At 40.8% G+C, this 26,632-nt stretch overlaps 1 protein-coding gene across 4 annotated transcripts in view; it reads left to right on the forward strand.

The window, feature by feature from the left end:
- Positions 1-25,831, forward strand: part of RASGEF1B (RasGEF domain family member 1B) — a 116,417-nt gene extending 90,586 nt beyond the window's left edge. The window contains exons 1-14 of one of the 4 annotated variants that reach the window (XM_042871639.1): positions 574-731; positions 10,687-10,869; positions 11,935-12,057; positions 12,903-13,040; positions 16,160-16,372; positions 16,469-16,543; positions 17,297-17,392; positions 17,571-17,673; positions 18,356-18,435; positions 20,212-20,307; positions 21,577-21,672; positions 22,837-22,960; positions 23,635-23,707; positions 24,508-25,831. In XM_042871639.1, coding sequence (XP_042727573.1) covers positions 10,693-10,869; positions 11,935-12,057; positions 12,903-13,040; positions 16,160-16,372; positions 16,469-16,543; positions 17,297-17,392; positions 17,571-17,673; positions 18,356-18,435; positions 20,212-20,307; positions 21,577-21,672; positions 22,837-22,960; positions 23,635-23,707; positions 24,508-24,532 — 1,419 coding nt within the window. In that variant the 5' untranslated portion in view covers positions 574-731; positions 10,687-10,692 and the 3' untranslated portion in view covers positions 24,533-25,831. Of the gene's footprint in view, positions 1-573; positions 732-2,017; positions 2,100-5,996; positions 6,074-10,686; positions 10,870-11,934; positions 12,058-12,902; positions 13,041-16,159; positions 16,373-16,468; positions 16,544-17,296; positions 17,393-17,570; positions 17,674-18,355; positions 18,436-20,211; positions 20,308-21,576; positions 21,673-22,836; positions 22,961-23,634; positions 23,708-24,507 lie in introns of those variants that run through there. The other 3 variants (XM_042871636.1, XM_042871638.1, XM_042871637.1) reach the window with 3 other exon arrangements.
- Positions 25,832-26,632: the final 801 nt, after the last annotated feature.

Raw genomic sequence — 26,632 nt, forward strand, 5'->3', positions numbered from 1 at the left:
AAAAAAAAAAAAAAAAAAAAAAAAAAAAAAAAAAAAGAGGCTGGATTTGCAATTTGACTTTGTGATGTACTTCCACAACAGTGGAGGGGTCTGTGTTGGAGCCCAGTGTAAATGCCAGCTTTGATGCCTGCAGATCCAACCGCCACAGATCAAGTCTGTGTTGCAGGAGAACACTGCATAGCAAATGCATTTAGTGTGCATTGATCTAATTTAATTTGTTCCCATTTAGGGTTTGGGGTTTTTTTTTAGCTTTTGTTTGAGATTGATTTCCTTAATGCCTTGCCACTGTGACCAGTACCTTATAAAAATAGTAAGCATAAATAAGTACAGCATTAGAGCAATCCAGATTAGGCATGTCCTGTGCTTGGCGTGTTGACTTGTAATTGTGTTTCTCTCACCTCCTGCAATTTGTGACCTCTTCTGAACTCTTGCCAAGTTATTCATAACCGCCTGCACTGCTGCAGCAAGGCCAGCACACAAACTGCCTCGCTTGCCCAATGCTGTAGCCTTTGCCAGTTTTGCAGCAGCACTGATTCATTGGCACTGCACTGGCTCCTCGTACCTCCCCTTGGGCAGCCCTTTCCATTGGCAAGCCCATACTCTACCTCAGAAGAGTATTTCTGCTTGAAGTCAGAGGTCGTGTCTTAAAATACAGGAGAGGAGGGGAGGAGAAAATCAATGTGTCATCTACGGATGAGGCAAAAAGGAGAAATGGGAAATCCTTTATCTGGGTAAGATCTAGATCTTTTTTTCCAGAGATTTCTTGTACATACGCTAACAAGTTCTGGCTGGTGAAGAGACTTCTAAAGCAAGCAGGAATGAAGCAAGAAGATTAAATAGTGCATTGCATTGGGAAATTTGTTACAGACAGGAAATGGAGCTGGGACCATTACTGGGCTCTGCTCTAGCCCAGGGAGGATATGTAGCACCATCCTCTGACGTTTGTCAAACTGGGAAAAGGACAAAGCTGTGTGTGTGACTGCTGGGGCCTCTGACTTGGCCTTGTGTCATCTTCTGCAGAAATTACCCTCCACTGTCATTTTGTTGTATCACATGGTGATGTTGAGCAGAGGGTCAGGATGGGTGTTGGTGCAAATCCTGAAGTTCAGGATGTGTGCGTCATTTCTCGAATGCTCTGGGAAGCTGCAAGCATATCTGCCAAGACCCAATCTCAAAAGGAGATTGGTACAGTGGTCCCTTTACTATTTGTTAGCTTCCCAGCTCAATTATTTTAAAAACTGTCTTTTAAAGTATTTCCTTCTAGAGAATGAATTTATCAGAAGTGAAAGTGTGACTCTATTTGCTCCATTTAACAGCCCTGCAAACATCTTCTGAGAGGGTCTGGGCTACTGGTGGGACCACTGGAAAAGGGGTAACGGCTTTAAGTTGCACCAGAGGAGGCTGAAGTTGGGTATTAGGAAAAATTTATTCTCGGAGTGGTGAGGTGTTGGCGCAGGCTCCCCAGAGAGGTGGTGGAGTCAGTGTTCCTGGAGGTGTTTGAGGGATGTGGTCAGAGGGGTATGAGTGGGGGTAGATTGGTGGTTGAACTAGATCTTAGATGTCTTTTCCAACCTTAATGATTCCATGATTCTAAAGAAAGGACAGAGGTAGACAGGGCTGCGTGACTGCCTTCAACATGGACCTGGCTGAAGGAGCTCTGGATGATGCCATTGCATACAGAAATAGCAGCCAGAGGCACGTGTCTGATTTAACTCCTTGGGACAGTTTCTCTTCCATTAATGAGGGATTTGATGCTTGTACATAGCTTCATACATAAATGGTCAGCTCGATCCAGCTTATGCTACTTGCCTGGAAGATGCTGGGCAAGCCCAATCCTCTCAGGCCGTGGGAACAGCGGGAGGATCAGGTCAGCGTCCAGTGCGGCAGCCAAGGCGCTGCAGCGTCGCTCACCCTCCCCTCGCTCCCCCTTGGCCTTCCCTCCATACCGCCGGGCTGCGCTCCGCCCGGAGTCGTCGGGGCGAGGTCTGCGCCGCTCCGCCTCCGGCGCTCCGCCCTCTGCCGGCCCCGCAGCCGCTGGAGAGCGGCGTCTGCCAGAAGCGGCAGCGCGGTGCGGCCGGAGTGCGGGCGGACGCCTGCGGGTAGGTCTGGGGGCTGCGTGTACGTGTGCCGTTGTGGTACGGGTGGGACGCGGTGCTGCGGCGGGGGGGGGGCTGGAGGTGAGACCCAGATATTTGTGAGAACAAATAGAAAGTGTTGATGGATCAGGGGCTGGAGTCCCATCAGAGAGGAACGCTTGCTGAAAACCTGGAAGTTTCTTTTCACGAGCTTGTTTAACTGGTGGTGAAGGCAGGAAGGAATTGTGCATGGATTATGTTGCCAGTTTATGCTATGTGTCATCTTAGATTTTAGAGCTGACGGTACCAAGCAGGTGGGTTCTTCCAGTTGCATTTTACTACCTGGGCTCTTCGGTTTTGATGTTCCCTTTGGAAAAGTTGCTACCAGGCTTCATGCTTAAAACTCAGTAGAACTGGTGTCCTCTGATCAGCTGCGAAAGAGTTCTGTGGCATTCGGAGCTGAAGATGCTTGTCTCTGCTGATGGCAGGGATGCTTTGTGGCTCTCAACTTTCCGGAGCACCAAGCGCTAGGTGTCGCAGAGAGGAGAGGCATAATAAGCACCACATGGTTCTCGTGCTGCAGAGCCTTTCTTTCTGAATTGAAGGGCTTTAAAGTTTTTTTTTCTTTTTTTTCTGAGGGGGTGGGGTGGGGTCATAGAGTCCTTACAGTTGAAAAGGGCCTTAGCAAGATCATTTAGTCTAACTGTTGAACCATCATGAGTTTGCAGTCAGTTTGTGCTGCAGTGCTGGAGCAGTGTTCATTTGGGCTGTTTTGATTTTAACAGAGTCATCACGGGTAGAAAATGTGGTAGGAGTTCTGTGCAATGACTTACAAACAGATGAGTTTGTGGTAGCACAGTCTTGGCGTGGGTGTGTTCTTCCCACTGCATCCCTGTTCATTCTGTAGAGCTCCTTTCATTTGTTGTGATCGTTCTCCCCCATTTGCAGAGATTAGTGTCAGAGCTTCAGCTCTGAGCTGTCAGAGGAGATTTAGTTTAAAGTACAGTCTTGACAAGACAGCCATCGGCTTCTGGAGGTAAAGATGATCTAAGCTGTTTATTTGTATCTTCATGCAGTGTTCTTAAATGAAAAACTAATTCTGTCTAACTCAGCATGTTTCTATTTTCTTTGCTCTACTGTTTTTTTGCTGTTCATACGGACAGTACAGAAAAAATGTTCTCTGCTGGAATGGAGCAGATGTGTTTCAGTGACAGAGACAGAACTTTCATCTGCTCCTGCTTTAGAATCCTTTCCAAAATGTTGGCGGGTATGCAGGTGTACTTTGCATGCACTGACGTGCATTCTTTGCTTGGTGTGGTTTTGTGGGACTGAGCCACAGCACCTAAAAAACACTTGGCTGCAAAATGACCTTGCTAACAGAAGTTCCAGAGCACATTTTGCAGCTGCAGTTGAGAAAATCTGTTGTTTGGTGGGCATGGTGATGATGGGTTGACAGTTGGACTAAATGATCTTGGAGGTCTTTTCCAACCTTAATGATTCTGTGAATCTCTCAATTAGGAAATATTTCTTCTCCAAAGATATGGTAAAGTATTGGCACAGGCTGCCCGGGGAAGCCATACAGTCGCTGCCCGTGGAGGTGTTCAAAAGCCTGGAGATGTGGCAATGAGGGACATGACATGGTGGGGATAGGTTGGTGGTTGGACTAGGTGATCTTAGAGGTCTTTTCCACTCTTAATGATTCTATGATTGGCAACCAGGAGGCCAAGACTATTTCCAGCCAAAAGCTAATGTTAATTTCTCCTCTATTACAGCTGCTGTGAGAAAAAAAGCATTAAAGAATCCAAATCCCTACTTCTAGAAACATGTGTAGGTTGTGCTTAATGTGCTGATGGGACCATGGAAACAATAGAGCTCAGTTTCCCTAGGTGGCTCTGAAATAGCAGAATGTGACTCAGATCCACATGCATAGAATACTTTGGTTTTGATTCATTGAAACACATCTTCTCTCCACAGTAAAATGTTCCCTGTGTCACTTGCCCCTCCCATGGGGCTAGGTGTTCTGCTTATACCTTGTCGCATTTGACAATAGGGCCAGAAATACCAGGTCATACACCAATGGAGAGAGGAGCCTGGGATGTTGTGAGTTGGCATCATTCCGTGCATTGAGGTGTTGAGATTCATAACCAATAAGACAGAGGATAAATATGCTTGAATCAGAGTGGAATATTTTTGGAGATAATTGCTCTCGCCAGGTACCAGGCCAGGTGCTTTCTGCTTGAAAGCAACAAGCTGACCTGACTGTACCTGCCCATCAGAGCTGTGAGTTGATCTTCCCTTATACATCCTTCAGAGATTGTAATGCTCTTTACTAGTGTTTATGAACATCCTTTCACAACACAAGCTGGTGTGTGTTTGCTAAATGCCATATCTATCGTGTGTTGATCTGAAAGGTGCAGACCTTTCCAAGGCAAAGTAGCAGGTTGGTTGCAGAGTCCTAGGATCCTCCTTCCACTGAGACCCATTGCTGCTCTAGAAATCTCTGATTGATATCCAGCTAAGATACAGAGGTATCAGGCAAGTACCACTGGCTTGATGAAGAACTGTGTTTGCTCTTAACTGCCAGAATAGGACCACCCTTTTTATCTTAAGCCTACATTTATTTTGCTTGTTTGTCTTTGTAACCTGCAGAAACTGTATGCAGATTTCTTCAACCAACTGTAGGTCTGTTACTGCTGGTAAAAAATTCTGTACCATTCATGGAAACACCAGTTTTCACTAAATGCAAGATCAGAGATTACTTGAATCTCTTACCTCAAACCAGCATCCAAGTGGAAAAGTGATGTTTGATGATGAGGTTTTAGGTAGAACCAGTTAAATAAACTTAAATGTGTACTGTTATTTAACACAATTTGAGCTTGTTGTAAAATTACAACCTGTGTGTCTGTTCTAATTATGAAAGGGGATGATGTTCTCTTCTTAGGCATGCTGTAGGTTTTGTCGTAAGACCAAGCATGGATGTCTGCAAACAGCTTTTGAATTCAAAATATGTCATGGTGATGGGTTGGACTTGATGATCTTAGTAGACTTTTCGAACCTTAATGATTCCATGGTTCTGTGATGTTTTGATGAGGTTGAGGGAGGAACCATGTCAAGAGAGCTTCGTGCTCATGGATAGGACTATGCTCCTTGGCATTAATGTGGTGTGATGCACCTTCTGTGCCCTTTTGAAAAAAGATGTTGGAACTTAATGAAAGGAGGTAACCCCACACTAATCCCTCGCTGTCAAGGAGAGGAATGTGGTAATGAGAAACTGAGGGACTCTAGTAAAGCCACCTGAGGGGTTTTTAGTAGAGTCAGAAGATCCAGGCTCTCAGCTGCCATGTCTGGGCACTGAGATGATGCTTTTTGTGGTTGATTGTGGACACATGTGTAAACGGTTAGGAAGCTCGTTATCACTGTGAGCTGGTTCAGATCCACTCTTTACCACTGATCCTTGCAGATAAAAGTCTGGTTTTTTTGGCCTTGGCATCTGAAGTGGGTTAGGCTTATAGAAGCTCATTGCATAAAATGGATTGTATCTTTCAAGGCTGTTGGGAAAGCCACTCCCAACTCCATCAACAGCATCAATTTTCTGTTTTTTTTCACTTACATGAGGAACAGAGCAGAGGCTGAGTTGGAAGCTTGTGGGAGGCACAAAGGATGGTATGGAAATGATGGAGAGTTGGAGCTCTGATTCACTGGTGGGGATGGCATAGCATGGATGGCATCAGCTCCCAGCTGGCCACCCCACCCCACTCTCCATTCCTTGACAGCTGAGCCACTCTGAATCACCTGCTGAATCACTGTTTCCAATGTGATGTTTTGAAGGAAATCATCACTGCTGTTGGCTTGCCTTAAAACTCCTGACTGCAAGCTGCACGAGTTCATCAGCTGATGGGGAGAGCTCAGCTGATGGATAGCTGCTCCAACCCGTAGAACTGTAGGGAGCTGGTGGAAGGAGCTTGACAGAGCTGGTGTGCAGCTGCCTGCATGCAAAGGTGGGATTCATGGGTGAGCTTCTTCTCCTTGGTGTTTAGATCTTTACAACTGTAATATTCAGTAATCCAAATAGAACATATGGCAGTACTCTTCTGTATGTCTCTGGGTGCAATTCATGTGCCTTTGAAAACCTCACTCAACTTCAGCAAGTAAAAGGAAGCAGGAACAGCACGCTTGAGTTTTCTTTGCATTAAGTATGCTTGTGCTCTTATTTCAAAGCTCTGAATTTTGCCATCAGCATTTTCAGCTGATTTCTTAATGCTCTCTGTTGGACAGCCAATAAACTGTCTGTTTTGCTTGATGATATGTGACTGAATTAAATACAACTGAGGCATAGTCAGCTTGTGCGTTGGTTTGGTTTTAAAGAAAGTGCTTGGAGCAAAGTCCATTAATGATTTTTTTCAGAACGAAATACATCCTAGGACATTTTAAAAAAAAAAAAAAAAAAGTGTTTTTTTTTTATAACATGATCCCAGCATTGGTTGTGTACTGAAACTTCTTTAAGTCCAGCTATCTGCTCATAAATTTGGGTAGGAAGGAGTAGCTTTGTGTGTTGTCTGTTGCTAAAGATGGGTGGTATTTCATGGCATGCTTTGGCTGATCTGATGCCTTTGCATGTGCTTTTCCATTTAATTCACTCTGTGAATCACTTGAGCTTTACAGAATCACCATGGAGTGTGCAGTGGACTGAACTTTTCTAGACTCTTTAGAGGCTTGTGACATACAGTTCCTGCTGTGCAAATCCATCGTACTGCTGATAACAGATGCTTGGGTGGCTCGTGTTTTAAATCTCTCCTCTGACTCAGGAAAAAAAGCAGAATGTGGGGTTATCAAAGGGATTTACAGATTGAAACAAGCACATTAATGGAAGGATTGGTTTTGTCATGAACTAAAATTGAAGAAAAATGTTAAAAGGGCTCTCATTGCTTTTTCTGCCCTATGAAAGCAGAGCACGGGTAGAGAGTGGAAGGGGGGCTGGTCCTTGACATGTGGACCTTCAGCACAGGATGAGCTTCTTGGTTATCTTCCATTTTCTGTCCTTGCAGACTGAGAAATTCAAAGAAGGTTTAATGCTCCTAGGATCCTGAAACTTCAGTTTCGAGTGACTCAGGCTCTGCCTGGTTACTGTGCCAAGGTTCTCATACATGAGCTATTGGTCAGCAGCAGTGCATCTGACCTTCCCACATATCAGCTGGCTCTATTTTTAAAAAGAATGAAGAAAGCATTCCTTTCCGCATTCAGGAGGAAAATGCCTTTTATTGCAATCCACTTCCTGGTCTGTTTTTTTTTGCTTGCTGATGTTTTTCATTTGCAGCCTGTTGTTGCCTGGGCAGTTATTTTGAGAGCTTTACAAAATTGTTCGCCTTCTGCAGTTTCAGTGAAAGCTCGATCTGGTTTCTTCTGCATCCTCTCTGCCTACAAGATACAGCTAATTAGACATGTTTCTGAAATATTTCTTGAGAGAAAAACAATGTAGGATCTGTAAGTTGAAGTCAGAATTATACGACAAACCAAAGATACATCAGGGAAGAATTGCAGGAAACAAAGTTTGAGCAAGTACTGTTCCATGGTGGTTTCTGTGAGTAAGGTGTATGAAATGCTGATCAAGGAGTTGTCAGAGTTCTTATCTTTGTAACAGTTTGAGCTGTAGGATTTCACTTCACCTTTCAGATGCTTTGTAAACAGAGCAAACACGCCCAGGATCTATGGAATGCAAAGCGTAGTCTCTGTGTGTGGTATGCTTTGTTCTGGGGAGTCTGGAGTCAGTGCATAAAAAGCAGCACAATTTTCACCAACATTTTAGAACTACTTAGGACTGAATGTTGTTGCTGAACTCCTAAACCATACTTCATTCCTATACCTTGCAGCAAGCCTCATTCCTTCTTGCTTGTGCTTTCTCGTCTTAGTGTAGACTGTTAAGATTCATCATCCCTTGCCATAGCCCAAGTTTGTAACGGCCTCCTTTAAGAACACTTGGGGAAGTGTAATCCTTCTTATGTGTGGTTTGGGGTTTCTGACGTGTATGGCAAAGCAGCTCTTGGGGATGTGATTGCATGTTTGAGGTTTGCACTGTGTGTATAAGGAGGTGTACTTCAATCACATAACAAATGCTGTTCGAAGTCAGAGTGATCTTTACTTACCTTAATGCCCAAGATCTCATGTTCTCTGTAATGATATCAGCTGTGGAAACAAAAGTTTTATTTCTCTTTCCACAATCCATGGTTACTGACTGCTCTCTGTCACAGAAGAGCATTGCTTAGCCAGGAAATTATTCCACTGCTCTTTCCTTCAAGTCAGATCAAGTTGGAATTTAATAACAACTTTAAAAGACAACACTTGTTGCCTTTTTTAAAAAAGAGGTGAAAAATAAGTGTTTTGCGTGTTAGAAATAGCCAAATGCTGTCTCTAGTAAAAAGTTCCCATTTTAACTCTCAGGATGTTTTTCATTCAAATAATCTTTTCTTGCTGATTGTCTAATTGCTGCTTGTCAAATAGTGCACTGTTGTGGTTTACTAATCTTTTCAGGTACTAAGATATGTCTGCTGCATACGCCAAGACTTTGTGGACCAGATTCTGTGCTCTGACTGTTGTTTCCACTCAAACTACTCTGAGGGCAGAGTTGGTGCTATGGATTTAGCTCCTGAGCTTCTTAGAATTAAGCAATGCTGCTTTGTATCTTCACCTCCCTTTGAGAGACAGCAAAAGGGTCTGGGTACTTGACGAACCCTGCTGGACAACCACATGTGTTGTATGAATCATCCTGTTGGCTGTGCTATATTTCTCTCTGTCACACTTTGATATCATCCCTTTTCATCACGTGGAGAACGTATCCTGGCTCTTGTTCACTTACAAGTGAAATGCTCAGAGCCCAAATCTGGGGCATACAGAACATCTCTTCCCTTGTGCAGCCTGGCATCTCACTGAAACAGAACTGAGCCGTCTCCATCAAGTAGCTTCCAGAAATAGACAGCAAACAAGTAAGCCAATATGTGCCTTGCAGGGCCATCTTTTTGGAATTTTATTTTAGTGTTACGAATCAGGATATCTATAAACGACGTCAGGATATTTTTCTTTTCTCTCGATCCAGGCACTAGGAGGCTCTCTGTGCCTATATGTGCAGTGTAGTTTTTTCTAGAAAAAAGATCTGTATGGTTCTAGGAGTAATTGTACTAAGAGCTAGAGGACTGCAAGCTTCAAAAAGATCTCCTCCCTTCTGGAGGAGTTAGTTATTAGAATTAGGCACTGCCTACTGATTTTTATGCAGAAAATCTGGTATTTTAGTGAGGAGTCATATATACTGTGCATGTGGATAAAAAGTTAGAGAAAACATTTCTGTGATTCTCACTTGTTTGGGTTTTTACCATGGTGGAAATTAGTAATGTGGTAGAAATGGTGGCTTTTCCCCAACCTGTTTATCACTTCAGCCTTTGATGAAGTCAGATACTACCTAACACTTTGCATGTTGGTGATGATTATATAAAATCATACAACCACAGAATCGTTTGAGTTGGAAGGGACCCTTAAAGGCCACCTAGCCCATCTCCCCTGTAATGGACAGGGACTCCTACAGCTCCATCAGGTGCTCAGAGTTCATCCAGCCTGACCTTGAGTGTCTCTATAGGGATGAGGCTTTGACCACCTCCCTGGGCAGCCTGTTTCAGTGCCCTGCCACCATTTCTTCCTTATCCAATCTAAATCTCCCCTTTTTTAGTTTGAAACTACTTCCCCTTGTCTTATCACAACAGACACTTCTGAAGAGTCCCTTTCCTAGTCAGTCCTGCACCTTGCACTCTTACACTGTAGCATGTGTATTTCCTTTATATTTTCTTCCTATGATTTACTTCTCCCCAGTTCATCAGGCTGGCAGGAACTGAATTCCCTGGCTGAACAGCTGCACACAGTGACTAATGTGACTTTTCAGACACACTCTCCAATTTTGATGCAAATCTTTGTTGGCATCTTCAAAGTGGATTAGTACGGGTCATGCAGGGCAGGAGCTCTGCTCCCATCCCTCTCTCTGTCCTTGCAGCAGAGTTTGGCTTTCCCTTATTGTTTACTCACTGAATCCCTAAGTCTCGTGCTGCTCTGAATGCCTCAGTTGTGCAGCCACGCTGCCAGCAGCAGGAAAGCTTTGGCTCTCAGGTCTCCAGGAATCCAGCTAATAACTTAATAGCTTCTCGTCCCTACTCAGCTCTCTCTGCAAAGTGCTTTGTTGTAAGCTGGGAGCGCACAGATGGCAGAGTGCTGCTTATCTCCAGGCTGTCACATTGGGGTTATTCTCAGAATTGGGTGCCTTTACAGAGTGAGTTTTGCTGAGGTCTGCGGCTTTAGAGAACCTTTTCCACAAATAGGATTTGGTACAATGGAGAGAAAAGCAACAGCATCTGCACTCTCAATGGCTTGGGGGCACTACAGCTTTTTTCAGATACACTCTGTAGGAATTATCTCTACTGCTGTGCAATTGACCCAGGTTGTGATACTGTTTCTTGTTCTGTTTTGTTTTACTTTTTTTTTTTTTTTTTTTTTTTTTTTTTAAATGATCCCATCTTTTGAGTGTAGAACACCATCACACCTTCTGATAATTCTCTCTTCTGTGTGTGTCTCTCTCCAGGAAAGGATGCCACAGACACCTCCCTTTGCAGCAATGTTTGACAGCAGCGGCTACAACAGGAATCTGTATCAGTCAAAAGAGGATGGCTGTGGAGGACTCTATTACCACGATAACAACCTCTTGTCAGGGTCTCTGGAAGCTCTGATCCAACACTTAGTGCCCAGTGTAGATTATTATCCTGATGTAAGTATGAGATGTTGCACTGGAACCACATTGTTCAGAATCAACAGAAACTGGACATGAGAGCAACTGTCATTTGAGAGTCTTTGGCCTGTCCAGAGGCATGTGTGCCTTGAGGTTTTTTAATATATCTTTTAGAAAAGAAGAATGATACCAAAAAGTCTTGGGGACAGGATGGCTAAGGGATGAACTATGTCACTTTTTGTTGAAAATCTGGCTGAATACATAACTCTGCTTGATTTGATAGATGAATTTACAGTTCCAAGGCAGGACCCTTACAGCTCCAAGACAGAACTGTCCTTAAGCTCTTGGTTATCCACTAATGCTCAGTGTAAAATATAAAAATGAAGCTATTTATGTACCGATTAGTCAAACGTTATATGTTTCAAGCTCTGAGAACTGGAACGTTGTAAGTTTTGTGGTGGGTGTCAAATACTGAACTACCAGCAGCATGGGAGTGGATTGAATAATTCAAATATACATCTCGCAGTGAGTTCAAGTAATTATATGTGGAAAGCCGAGGCAAAATAAGGAACCTTTTCTTCTAGCCCCAGAATGATGAGTTACTATTTGTTCTGTAAAATTAAACTTTGTGTGAATTGCTTTATCTAGAGAAGCACGGGAACAATCAATATCTGTGTTGATAGTCAATGTAGATTGGACTTGCGGCATTAATTTTATTCTCTTGTTGGACTAGAAAGAGTTATGTCATAAGGCACTGGCTCTTGCAGAGGTGTACTGTAGAGCAAGGGAGATGAGCTGAAGTTCTGGGTAATTTCAAGTACTAGTCCTGTAAGAACACTGTGCACAAAAGCAGAGCTAAACCAGCCCAGTCCTGCCTTGTTTTGGTTTAATCTTACCTAATTTGGCTCAAGCGTGATGGTGCAGCACTGAGTCTGGAGCAATGACAAGTGTTCAATTAAGTGATTATTGCTGTAGTAATAGCACTCGGTACAGCCAAATGCAGTTTTGTTCTGCAGATACTAAAATGATTTGTCAGGAGCAGATTTTGAGAAATTGTAAAATGGTGGTGATTTACCCCTTAATCTGTCTTTCTCTTGTTTGCAGAGAACATACATCTTCACCTTCCTTCTCAGTTCACGCTTGTTCATGCATCCCTATGAGCTTATGGCCAAAGTTTGCCACCTGTGCATTGAGCAACAGAGACTAAGTGAGCCTGGCCAGGACAAGGTAATAATCACTCACTCTGAGAATCTGACCTTTAGTCACTAACATCTGCGGGAAATCTCCTCTCTGCTCAGACCATCCTGTGCATTGCTGCTGCTACACTTTTCATTTTACCAATGCAAGGGACAGAAATAAAAGTGATGGTTATTAATGGCACGTTCTGCAATATTTGCTTTTGTTTCAGTATTCCAGATGTATTAATGTGTAGTATCAAAATGTTGGAAAGATGTAACGATGAATTAAGCACATGAATGGGGGCTTCACTGACGTGTGCATTCTTGTTTCAGTCTTCGTGGAGTGGCTTAGCTTGCTGGCCACTCACTCACATGGGAATGCATTTTTTTCTTTCTGTGCATTCATATAATGTATAGTGAAAAGGAAACAGAATGTGGATGTTGTAATAAAGCCTTGCTGGCAGAAAATAACACAAATTAAGATACTTGAATCCTTGCCCCAGTTTTTCCCTGTGATGTACTGTACATACATACATAAGCGGTGAATGATGCTTACCACTTCGATAGTTGATAATCATAAATTACGGAACCACTAATGTATGTCTTGCTCTGTGACATTCTAATAGTGAAGGGAAAGCTTATGGATATAGATATTCTAAATTTTCCAGTAACCTGGGACCTAATTTCCAGCCCATTTAAGCTTTTCATTGGCCTTAATGGGTATTGACTCTGGCCTGTAATCCAATGAAGATTTAAATTAAGCTTAAAAAATTAACTGACCTTCATACCCTTATGCTCTGCTGTATTTTGCAAAAAGGAATTCTATTTCTTTTGGGTTAGCTGTGTTGTGTATTGCTTTTCCTCATAATGCTTCTCCTTTGTATTTTCAATTAGAACCGAATACGAAAAATTGCTCCCAAAATCCTGCAGCTCTTGACAGAATGGACAGAGACATTTCCTTATGATTTTCGGGATGAAAGAATGATGAGAAACTTAAAGGAGTTGGCACAAAGAATAACCAGTGGTGATGAGGTAAGTTACCTGTGAACAAAGTTATTAGATAAAATGCTATGATGCTGTGCATTTGTTATTGTTAATAACATGGTATGGCTCTGGGAGATTAAGCTAACTTGTTACAATGGTTTTGAAGGCAAAAAGTGCTTTCCCATACCTAGTCTAAGAAGAAACTTTATAGCAAAAGCAGACCCTCTTCAAAGCAGAGGCAGGGTTCACCCCATCCCTAAAACCGTGAAACAATCACACAGTGTGCAGACAAGCACAACTTTGTGGAGGTTTATATTTTTCATTTTTAATTATTTTGCTTGGAAGAAGCCAGATAAAGTATTAGGAATCTTTGCAGGTAGGGAAATCCCTACCTGTGTGGTGTGAGTAACATTTGCTGGAATCAGGCCTCTGATCTTTATGTCAGTGGAGTAGTTATTGCAGTCTTGGGAAATAATTTTAAAAGAAAAACTGGATCAAGAAGAGTCATCTCGTGTTTAAAGGATTGGATCTGGATTCAGTCTGTTGTATTCCTTCTTCTGAAAGAAGTGCATGAGAAAATCACTTCATCTTTTACTAAGTGCTGGTTCTCAGACCAAAGTAAAGTTTCATGGAGGTCTTATGAAATACTCTGCTGTTTAATTGATACTTGTCTTTTAAATACTGAAATAAACTCAAACAAAATTCAAGGTTTATTTTCACTCAGTGGAAAGGCAGTTAACAAGGTTTCGACAAGCATCTCTTGTAGCTGGCACAACTTCAAGATTGCAAAAGACATTGGAGTGGCGTTTGGAAGAGCTATAAACACAAAGAGCAATTGCTAAATGGCATCATGTTTCTAGCCTTCTTCAGCTTAATGTTGCATACATAAGCTGTTAAATAATGATATGAACAAGGCACCAAACAACCTGTTAACAAGCTTCAATAGGTAAGCTCTACTGGGAGGAGTTGTGAGTGCTGCCAAAGCCTGAAAAGTCCTTGAGAGACTATAAATAAGGGTGGAAAAGAACAAACATAAAGTTATTTGGCAACTGAGGTACATTTCTGTATCTGAAATTCTGTATGTGAAAGAGAGGAGGAACAAAAGAAGAGAGGTAAGGGGACTGAGATGCAGTATGGAGTATAAATGAAAAAGAGCAAACACAAGTTTAGAGTTGCTACAAGATATCTCTAAAGGGGACTTTGGATTGTGGACGGAACAGGTTTGCTTTTGCCATGGAGGCATCTTTCCCATAGTGTTGCTTTGTTTGTTGATATTCTTTTAATAGGAAGATAAGAAACTGCTGTTCAGATTGAGGAGAAGCAGTAAGATGGAAAATCATCTACTGAAAAGAAAGACAGAAGCTGGACAAGCTATTAGAAAATGATCCGTGGGCAGCAGTCTTACTCTGACAGGGAGCTACAACTTTCCCTAGCTTCCAGGCTGCATGTCCATGTGGCTTCAAGTTTTCCCTTAGAACAATAAAGGGAAAACAAGCGTTGCAGTAAATTGACTTGCATTATTGTGAACTGCATGTAACAGCAAATGGCAACTTCCTTGGTCCTGCTTTTCTGCAGATTGCTTGGATTTGTTTTTGTGAGTCATTAATTTGAAACAGCCTGTTCCAGTTCACCTGCCTTTTACTTGCAGCCTCCTATTCCACTTCCTGAATTATTGTGCTCCACTGCTAAGAGCTATCACTGAGAATCCAGCTAAAACCATTCACTGTATGAAGATATTGTTCCACCAAGAAAATCTGTAGGATATTGAAACATTATTATTGATTTCTTAATATGTTTTTTTTAATCTCTATATTTCATGCCATTGCTGCCAGTTTTCTTCTCACTGTCCTGAGTGGTCATGCATGTGAAATATTTCCAGATATTGTTCTAGTTCCTTTTATTGCTTAACTGACCTTTGTTTCAAGTTAGGCCTTATGGAGCTTTTCACATCAGTTGCCTGATCCTTGTCTCCAGTTGCCTGATCAGTTCCATGAAAATGCTGCTCAGTGTCTTTGTCTGTAAAAAACACTTGGTGGGTAGATGCAAAGCCACAGCAAAGCCACTCCTGTGCTGTTCAGCTCTCAGGAGTTTTAAAATATGACTAAATATCAGTATTGTTCCTTCTATCAACAGGTACAAGACTTGTCAGGTATGGTGCAAATGGAAAGCGGTGCTTTTTTAAAAAAAACCTTAAAATTAAATAAAATAGATTCGAGTTTAGGATTATCATAATTAAATCTCCCTAATTTCAAACTCTTGTTGCTGCAGCAATGTAGGATCTAAGAGACAAGTTAGTCAGAAGGTGTCCAAATAAACTGGAAGGTAAACTTGTTTAAGTATCATCTACCAGGAAAGAGGAGTGTGTAATGTTTTGGGTTCAATTAAAAGTTTAAGGAACAGGATACTGCAGGCTAAGAGCTCAAGTTGCCTTGTTTTTGCGTGGTCATGCAACACAAGAATTCAGGTAGTTCAGCTTCACGAATTCACCAGTTTTCTCCCTAGTTTGGTTATCAGTTCTGGGTTGACGTAAACCACAAATTCACATGAGGTTTATTGGTTTTGTTTGAAGATTAGCCCACTGATTGTCAGGTGGTTTTCACAACAAGCCAATGTTCATCTGAAGAGTTTCAGATGCATTTTTTGTCTCAGTCACCAGCTGATCTAGAACACACTTCATAAAGTTCTCTTACATCATACTTCAGAAAAATGGGAAAGGAAAAAGGCCAGTGAAGCACACTTGTCTGTAGAAAATAAAAACACATAGAGACCAGAATGCAATTAGTTACCACAGTACAATCCAAATTCAACCTTGGTTGAATACCACTGACCTCAAGAATGAATTTGACCCAAAATAGTGCTGTTTATTTGGTTAAATTTGGAAATACTTATAGCAGCTTTGGAGAGAAGGTTGAATTCATTAGAATATGGGAAAAGTTCATGTGTTTGATTGCACAGTATTTTGCTGCTAGTAGGTTTTGGATGCTCATTTTTTCAACTACTTATGTTTTCCATCAATAGCTGTAGGCTGGTGTCTGGAATTTGGAAGAGGGGCCTTTGGGGGTCTGTTAAAGAGCTTTGCATCAGCATCAATCTGCTTTGATGTCATACAGACTTTAATACTGTCCTCTTCCATCTTGAGAACGTCTTTTGATTGTTTCATGTCACAGATGTATCGGAAGAACGTCCAGCAGCTCCTCCAGAACCTGCTTCGAAAGCTCGCGACTGTTAGCCAGTATGAAGAAGTACTTGCAAAAATCAATGCAACGTCCACAGATCGCCTCACAGTCTTAAAGACCAAGCCACAGTCCATCCAGAGGGACATAATCACTGTCTGTAATGATCCCTACACATTAGCTCAGCAGCTGACGCACATAGAGCTTGTGAGTTTTATTTTTTTCCAGTGTGGTTTTATCCTTCTCCTTTTGAAATGCAAGGTAACGGAGGATCTGACTTGATTGCTTGTGTGCTTTATTTAGGAGAGACTTAATTATATTGGACCAGAAGAATTTGTCCAGGCGTTTGTGCAAAAGGATCCTTTGGATAATGACAAGGTAATTTGGAGATCTGAAGCAGCTCTGAAATGTGACATTTAACATCTTAAATTGAAACGTCTTGTGAACTGCAAGTGAGGACCAGCAGAAGCTGGCTTTAAAGCAAAAATGCTTTAGTATTCATCTTAACAATTTTGTTTCATCAGTGCTTTTTCTTCCTGGAGCACGTCTCCAGGTGCTCCGGAAACTAGCAAACAAATTGCATCAGTCTAACTCATTTGCTTTTTTTTTTGTTTATTTAGACGAAGGGAAAAATTAATCCTGTGAATGTTTTCTTCTAGCGACCTTTGTGGTCTACAGCACAAAGTTGAGCTTAACTTTGGCTTTTGCATTACTCACTTTGAACATCTGCTCTTTTACTAAACTGAAGGTAGAGCAGCCATAAGTTTATATTTTGTTTTTCTGTGAGATGGTATCTCAAATATCTCAAAATTACTTTAATTTATTTAATTTAATAATAAGCAGATACTTACTTGCCATTGTTTGCTTAAGTCTATCCTGATTCTTCAAAGCATGCTGGTGGGACTAAGAGCATTCTAATGGCTTCTTGAGTGCCTCACTGGGTCAACAGCTCAAGAAGTGGTACATACCCAGATACTGTCAATTCTGCCTTACCTCTACGTTTTTTTGTTGTTGTTGGCTAATTGAGTTAATCCTGATCATGTTACGGTGTCTTGAGATGGAAAGACAAAAAGCTGAATGGTCCCTCTTGGGTGAATATTGTAGTAAGAACTGATTTTTTTTCCTCTGCAGAGCTGCTACGGAGATCGAAAGAAGAGCCGTAACCTGGAAGCATATGTGGAATGGTTTAACAGGCTCAGTTACCTGGTTGCAACAGAAATCTGTATGGTGAGCAAAGACTACTTCTGCTAAAATGTTTTGTTTAATCAGAACTGTGAAATCTTTTTTGCTGTGGTGATGTTATAGTGCATTAGGTCTTCTTGGAATGGGAATGGGTGTCGTTTCTTTTGGGGCTGTGTTAGTGCTGTTTCCTGCTAAGAATCATAAGCACATGCATTTCTTGCAGCCTGTGAAAAAGAAGCACAGAGCAAGAGTGATAGAGTATTTCATTGATGTGGCACGGGAATGTTTTAACATTGGGAACTTTAACTCCTTAATGGCTATTATTTGTAAGTATGCATCCTCAGATGTCCCTGTTTCAACCTGGGTAAATGAAGTGTGATACTTTTTACAGAAGTCTGCTGCTTAGCGTGCAGTTGGGAGGGGAAGTGGCAGTGAACTGCTAAGTGGTATTGTAGTATTATCTCTGTAAGGAACTATTTACTTTTTAGTGTACATCACAGGTAATTTTTCATTGTAACTCTTAGATTTCTACTTTTTGAACCAGACTTTGGTGCTAAGTTGAAATAGAAACTCCTGAAATATGGAATATTGATGTCTTCCATAGTTTCTACAACACCACAAATATCCAAGTGGTTTGAAAATTCCACACCCCTTTATATCTGACAGGAAACTATTGGTAGTATTTGTTGAAATGGGAAAGCTTCCCAGATACGTGGAATTTTCCATTAAATTTGTAAAAGGTAGAGTTGAGAGAATTTGGCTTTTTTACTGCATATTCATGTTTAACAAGACCAGGTGAAATAATGTCATAGTATTTTGTTAGAGCTTTTTTCTGCAAAATATGCTGATCTTTGTTTCCAATGTACGTTTATCACTGGACTTTTAATGAAATAGCAAGTCTGACTTCTGAAAATATGTATTATTGTTAATAGCTCCTTTGTATTAGAAATACTTAACAGTCTTAAATAATCTCCAAATTTCAAAATGCTCAATTTTTCTTATATCCAGCTGGCATGAACATGAGTCCTGTCTCTCGATTAAAGAAAACATGGGCAAAAGTGAAGACTGCCAAATTTGATATTCTTGAGGTAAGTTCAACCAATACTTGGATGCATGACGACTTGGACTGTTGTTAGCGTGCTACTTTCAACTGCTCTGAAGTGAAAATTTGGCTTCTTTTTGGCAAGTCTAATTCAGTATATATTTGCTCTTAATAGTGTAGGCAGCAGGAGCAGGGAGATGACTGTCCTGCTGTACTCAGCTCTGGTGAGATCGCATCTTGAGGGCTGTCTACAGTTTTGGGCCCCTTAGTACAAGAAAGACATTGAAGTGTGAAGTGTGTCCAGAGAAGGGCAGTGAAGATGCTGAGGGATCTGGAGCACAAGTCTTATGAAGAGTGGCTGAGGGAACTGGAATTGTATAGTCTGGAGAAGACTCAGGAGAGACCTTATCACCCTCTACCAACTACCTGAAGGGAGGTTGTGATGAGGTTGGGGTCAGCATCTTCTGGGGTAACTAGTGATAGGACAAATGGCTTCAAGTTGCATCAGGGGAGGCTCAGGTTGAATATTAGGAAAACATTACTCTCCAAAAGGGTGGTCAGGCACACACAGGCTGCTCCAGTCACCTTCACTGAAGTTGTTTAAGAAACGTGTTGATGTGTTCTAAGGAACTTGGTTTAATGGGCAACATTGGTGGCAAGATTAGATAATCTTTGAGGTCTTTTCCAACCTTAACAATTCTATGATTAATGGAAATTCCAGATAGTGTAATAACAATCTTTCAGCTGTCCTGTGCTTTTTCAACATGAAAAGAGCAAATGGAAGTAATTGTCTATCTTCTTCCAAAACCCACCTTCTAAATGGCAGTTTCGTAATTAAAATAGATAACCTCTTGAAAGGTAGATGTATAAGAGAAGGTTGGCATTGATTCACCTAATGCATTTTCTCTGAAAATGAAGTTTAGCTGTTGGCAGCCGCTTTGTCCATTCAGAGAAATTGATCTTGATTGCCAATTAATTTCAGGTAGTGGAGACCTTTGGCAAAGATTGTGTAGGGGCAGCAACATACAAATTTGTGGTATACTCAGGAAATTATTTACAGGTTAATTAGCTTGGTCTATATAGCAATTGTTTAACTCACTCTATAAGCAATATAGAGGCAGTGTAATGTTCATGACACAAGCATGAGGTGTTCATTAGTATCAAGAGATTTGGCTTGTGCTCTGGCAATGGATTAAAACTTCACAGGAAGCACCTTTACTTCCTGCACCCTTGGGTGGGAGATGGCCTTTTTTATGTCAAGGGTGACTGCAAAGCTCTTAATCAGCTCTTATTGTCACAGTCCTACTTCATTCAAACATATTATGCAGGCTGGGCTCTGCTGGTTAAGAATATGTTTTGTGATCTGTACAGTCATCCTGACCACTACCAGGTTTAGCTGCCTGATTTTCCTCTGCCATTGCAGCTGAGTCAGCTCTGAGAAATCAGCATATGTAGGAAAAGCAGAATATTACTGTTAAGACCCGCTGTTATATTAGTTCATGGCTTTGGTTTTTGAGTTAAAGATGAGCCAACTTCTTGGTGGAGAAGAAAATAAAAGGCCTATGATGCCTGCCTTTGTTTTCCTGCTGCCAACTTGTATTCGATCCCTTCTTGTCCTATGAGTGAATGTTTGTTTTGTTTTTTTTTTAAATCATGCTCCTCTTCTGATTGAAGGAAGAAATGAAAAGATGCCCCAGTTCTTTAAATGGCTCTACTTTAAAAGCTCTTGCTTTTTGAAACAGTTGCTCAAGTGAAAAGATGTTGTCTGGTGATGACACTGGCTCTCGGAAGCTCATTGTTTACATTTCTTCATGCTTTGTAGCATCAGATGGACCCTTCTAGCAATTTTTATAATTACCGGACTGCTCTGCGTGGAGCCACCCAAAGGTCTTTGACAGCTCATAGCAACAGAGAGAAGGTATGTTCACAAATGACTTGACAATGGGTAGAGATTAAATAAGCTCGTTAAGTTGCATGGTAAGCTTTTCTCTGGGGATTCTGATGTTCAAAGGTGCTGATAATTGCAGAAGGAAGAATAAGGAGAAGTGCTGATGAAAATGCTAGAGGACAAACTAGACACAGGAAGAATAATCAGTGGTTTCAAATAGACACAACTGGGCATCTTTCAGTTTTAAATTGCTTTAAAATCTACTAAGGAAAGAAAGACATTCTAAAACTGAAATATAGACAGATCTTGAGTCTAGATTCTTTGGAGTCTCTTTCCTGTACAGTGTTAGATGAGCATTAAATAAACTCTTAGACTTTCTTACTCAAGAAGGAGAGTTGAATCAGTTATTAGTGGGAAACAGCGAGTTAAAATCTCCTCTTACTTGTTTCTGGACTTGCTGCAAATTATGCATTAACAGGGGTGGCTTTGTTTCTTTGTTCTTCAAAATAAACTGGCTTGTGAGAAGTAAAGTGGATTTCGTCACACATGAATTGCGGTTATAGCTCTTGTGAAAAGGAGCCACCCATTCTTAGCTGCCACCCATAGAAGCAGTTGTTCATCAGCTACTTTTTTTTGAGAGTAAAGTGAGTTGTAAGACTTCAGAGAAAGAGCTCGCACAAATCATGAAATGTTGCAGCAAAGTCTTGCTTGGAGGTAGATATGGTGACATTTGTTTTATTCCCAGTTGCTACAAGGATGTCCAGCTATGCAAATTTTTGTGTGCAAATTAAAATAGTCATTTGAAGGACATAATGTTACAATGTTCTCCAAAGACAAATAGTTCTATTTGTTCAGTTGTGCTCTGTGCTTGAGCCAGTCAGTGCCAAGACTTGCTTGAACTCAGGGAAGTGTAGTTAGAAAGTCACTTACTGTTTTCCTAAGCACATCTCATAGCCTTAGTGAGCAAACAGTCAAGTGCCAACAAGTGCTTCAGTTCTGACCTTGAGAGACCCACGTGCCAAGGAAACTTCAAGATAATGGAAGCAGTTTGGTACAAAGCCGGAAAGGACACTACATGGACTAGCTTACCGTTCAAGGGAGAACTTTCATAGACAAACTTTATGCATTATAAAATGTAGCGCATGCAGAATTTTTGTTCAGTGAGAGAGAAGTAATGCAGATCTTATGTTATGATATTTTGCTTAGCTTTTGTACCACCTGACTTCTTTTGAATGTTCTCTGTAGAGCAGTTTATTTTCAGTCAGCACCGGACTGAGAGTAATTTTGTTCTTTCCTTAGATCGTGATACCGTTCTTCAGCCTCTTGATCAAAGACATTTACTTCCTCAATGAGGGTTGTGCCAATCGTCTTCCAAACGGTCATGTCAATTTTGAAGTAAGTAGACCACTGTGGCACCGAGTGGGGTTTTTGTATAGCATCAACCCACTTCAGGAGCAAACTCAATCACGATTATGCTTCCACTGGATTCTAGCGTATAATTGGAGTACATCTGTTCCTTCTCACAGGATTGAGGAGGTAGTCAGGAAAGTGCAGTTATGGTGGAGTTTGGATATTTATAGAAACAAATTCAGTAGTCATAGGTTTTTAGTTAAAAAACTCAGAACTTTGGCCCAGTGCTCAAATTCATCTAAATATTTCAACTCATACATTTGTTTATACTCAACCAATAATTTTAGAAATTAGTATTTTTGGTCTTTTTTAGAACTCCTAAATTAAAAGGCAAGTTCATCCTTGTGTTATTTTTATGTGTGAGCCACAGAACTGTGTGATATAGGAGCAGTGAAGGAGTTTTGAGTCCATTTCGGTAATTCTTTTGTCTTTACTTTCGTATTTCTTATCTGTGGATTATCCCATGATTTGTTTTCCTAGTGCTTTCTGTTCTAAAGACACCTGGGTCACTCACACAAAATTACACTGATTTCACTTCTTGTAGTCAGCCTCAATTAGCCTGGTTCTAAAGTTAGATTGTTTGATGGTCTGGAATGTCTTTTTTTCCACAAAGAGTATAAATACCCTTGAGGCATGCTAAACATTAATTGAAAGAGCTCATCAATGAGTGACATTACCACACCACATGGAGAGTTTTTATTTTTGGCATTGATTTGCAGCAAGAAAATGGAGTGTTTCATGTTGATTAACTTGAAATGGAACATCTGGATTTCCAAATGTCAGTGTGAAGCATCTGTGGACTTGATGTGAAAATTACTAAATACTTCACTGTGAAACAGACGAACAATGAGTATCATCAAATGTGGAAGTTGGGTGTAGAAGTTATCAGCTATCTGAAAGGAAATTGAGTGCAGATCATGATGTGCTATTTATATTCATAAATAACAACAATTTCACCATAGCTGAGAATTGGGAAGTCATTCCAGGTTGAAGTAGAAACACAAGAGTAGTTTAGTTAAGTCATGTATAAAATTTAGCAAGCTCCCAAGCCTTGACTTGAAACTGGGATCTCTCTGCTCTTTAAAATATGTTCAGGTAAATAATACCCTCCTGTATATAACATCTTCATTTCCTGTTCTACTCTGGCAGAAATTCTGGGAATTGGCGAAACAAGTCAGTGAATTTATGTCGTGGAAGCAAGTGGAGTGTCCATTTGAAAGGGATCGGAAGATTCTGCAGTATTTGCTCACTATCCCAGTCTTCAGTGATGATGGTAAGGAGCCCTGGAATTCCTGCAGATCCAGTGTCACAGGCTATTGTTTTGTCTCTGTCCTTGTTAAGCCATTGCTTCCACTCAGTAAGAAAGAATTTGACCTGAAACATCTCTGTCTGGAAATTTTAAAAAATGCTTCTCCCTTACAAATAAGAGAGAAAATAAGATTTTTCTTTTTAAGCACACATGGTCTGTGAAAATTGACTGTGAACTTTTCTTTGAAATGGAATGAAAATACTTGATTTGATATACAGACTCTGTAAATATCATTTGAAGTTTTTTTATATGGACTTTCAGGATACTTAAAAGGGTGCTGCTTGAGAAATAAAACTGGGACTTGGATGGTTTCTTATGAAACACCATGGCCCTAGGCTCAATATTTCCTCTTGAGTGTTTTCTTCCTCTTATGCTTTTCAGTTCACACTGGCTTTTTGGGTTGTTTTGCTTTTCTCTTTCCTTCAGGGCAGTCTTTATTCTCATGCACTTTTTGTTAGTATTGTCTTGATGTAATTATGAGCAATGTTGTACTTCATGATGGGATTCTGTAGCCCTAATCCGAGGCATGGGTAATGTAAGCCTGCTTCATTTAACTTCCAACTTCCATCCATTTTCCAGGGCAAGCAGATTTTTAAATGCCAGTAGACATAACGTATTGTATTTGCTTGTGATTGCAGCACTTTACTTAGCTTCCTATGAGAGTGAAAGTCCTGAGAATCACGTTGAGAAGGACAGATGGAAGACTCTGAGGTTTGTGTCAAAGGTTACTCACATCAATAAATAAAGAGAATAGGATCTGGAGCTAGCATCTAACAGTTAAAACCAAATGGCACACTATGTGTTTGAACAGATGGGCCTCAGCATCAGCATAAATCACCCTTTTGCTCTGGAACTCTTGGAAAAATGAGCACAGTTTTCATCTGTAGTCTTCTCAAAGCTTCTCTCCCTTAAGAGAATGGGAATCAAAAAAAGAAACTGAGTACCTTAATTTCTTACATTACTCAATGTAAAAAAAGTACTTTCTGAGCTTCAAAGAAATGTGGTTTTCAGGCAGCCCTTTCTGGAGATACTGTATCCCTTTCTGCACCTAGTTTTCCAGAGATCACGAAGATCATTCTGAGTCAAATGTATTCACAAAGCCAGGTAATGATTTAGAGTCTAGTATGGGAAAAAGAAGTTGAATCAACTACTGGCTTTGCTTCCACTGCTGGCTGAGCATAGATGAGTCAACTATTTCATTTTACTAATTTCAGAATGACACGAGAACTGTTATGGCACTGTTTTAGCTTCTCCATTGTCAATTGGCTTTTTTTTTTTTTAAGTGTACTCCTGGCAGCAGAGAAAACTGATCATGTGCATAGAAAGAGACATAGAATTTAATAGTATGTGCATTCCACACAGAGGCAAGGTAGACAGAGAAAGTCTGTGGGCTAATAGATCTGCAATAACGTCAACCTCAGTTTCTCAGGATCCTTATCTGAGGCACTCTGAAACTAGAGATTTACATCATTCTAATGGCTGTTTTGTTCATGTTGCCGCCTTCATTTCAGATCGACGCTTCTGGGCAGAGTCTAATGCATGGGATGGCTGCTGCTTCTGCTGCTGCTCTCACCAAGGGGCATGGCGTAGTTTATGTTTTTGTGCACCGAGTGGCATTCAAAGTGATGAAAACTGTGTAGTCAGTTGAGATAACTTGTCAACAAAGATGAAACAAGTTAACTCAAGAACAAACAGGCAGCTTCTCGTACCAGACAGATGAGATTAAATCACAGCCCACTCTCAACTTCAGTATTGACTGAGGACAGCACTGACAGAAACCTTTGAAGAGCTCAGATGCTGCCCATGAATCATTCCACACCTGGATGGAATATTTTTTTTCTCTTCATCGTGCTGGAACTAGCTGCTACAAGGACTCCGCAGAGCTGATATGATGTTATAGAGGAGAAAAAAAAAATCACTGTACTTACAGTGGAAACCCGGGTCTGCATCGACTTCCTGATAAGCTGAAGATAGCCAGGAACTCTGGTCAGGACTGCTAACAAGGGAAAGGACTGGACACAACTAATTGGCTGCTGGAGAAAGTTTCTCCCCACCACTGTAACGGTGGCTATTTTCTTTTTCCATTATGTTTTTGAGTTGGCTGCTGGCAGGCAAACTCATTGTAAGTTATTAAAAAATATGTTAAGTATTAAAAGTTAAGACTGGTAGAACAAACACCTGCTAAAAATATAGTAGCTATGTAGTGTGTGGACTATTTTACAACTTACAGAGAGGTTTTTTCTTTCTTTCAGTTGTTTACAACTAACCACTACATGCTACAGACATTCTTGTTTTTACTACACAGATTTGTTACTCTAATTTTCCATATTTGACCTTCTTATATTAGGTTGAACAAGCTGACTTTTCTAGAATGGTCTCTGAGAAATGGGTGTACAAACTATGTTGAAATATGAAAGTATGTTTTTAACTCATTTTTATAATTGCATTTTTTGAAGGATAACAATGGAGAACAATCCAATTTGATGGAGTTAGCAAGATGCAAAAAAAAGAAACAAACAAAAAAAAAAACCAAAAATGAGGCTTCTTCCCCAGTACGTCTGTGAACAAAGCAGTCTTCTTGTTTGCTTTATGGGTTATTGTTCTGTGAAGTAATTCACTGTGTTACACACCTAATAAGTTTGTAGTAGCTCTGAATACGTAGCCACTCTATTTATGCTAGGAAGAACCAAGGGGGGGGGAAAGAAATCGTAGCTGTAGATCACCCTGGATGCAAAAATCACTAAGTATAAGCAGATTCCTGGCAGAACAGGTATTTGCAATTTATCCTACCACTGTTATTAAGAAAAAGAATAAAGATATCTATTTGTTGCACTGTATCTGTTGAGTTTTCAGGTAAGGCTGATGTTTAAGTCAGTATGCTGTCTATCCCTTTTCAGGCAGGTATTTAACTTCTGAATTCTCTGTAGCAGTCTTCATCAACAGGAATGCATACTGACCTTACCTACTGTCTGTCTTCTAGTACAAGGTGCTGGAAATTGGTAAACTGCATATTCCATGAGCACCAGCTATGGAAGTGCCCTCCTATTTGGTGAGTTAGGGTGGAGGAGGAAGAAGAGGCTGACTTTTTGAAAGAAGTCTGCTTCTTCAGTTCACACATTTATACCCCAGCTTTCATCAGGTGAGGGCTATCCGACCTTTCTCTCTACAACCCTAAAGGAGAAATAGCATTAAGCAGCATCCACTAGAGCTTAGGCTCTGTGTTGTATTTTGGGATAGGGTCTGTGCAGCCTCTGTTCTGTCTTTCAGTTTTGAACATCCCAAGATTCTGTTGTGTTTTTGAACTGTTGTGATTTGGAAACAGGCAATAGCATTTATCTGCAGCAAATGAGAGAGAAAATGACCCTTGTGTAGCTATCCAACTTCTAAAGGAAACAATGCTGCAAACTCTCAGAAATGAGAAGTTAAAATGACTCATTAACCCTATGAATTGAGTGCTCAGTCAGTACTTAAAATCCCTGTATGGTGCTGACAGATGCTCAGTGCTTAACAGGGACAGAAAAATCAAAGTCTGTCCTGTCACATTACTCAGAAATGTCCTGGATTTCTTTCTTTCCATAGTGCAAGAGAGACAAAAACTGGGGTTCTTAAGGATCTGTTTAAACCATCTATTCAGAA

This window comes from Lagopus leucura, unplaced genomic scaffold (genome assembly GCF_019238085.1).
Source record: "Lagopus leucura isolate 7727_CA_CO unplaced genomic scaffold, USGS_WTPT01 Super-Scaffold_100004, whole genome shotgun sequence".
NCBI classification, from domain to species: domain Eukaryota; kingdom Metazoa; phylum Chordata; class Aves; order Galliformes; family Phasianidae; genus Lagopus; species Lagopus leucura.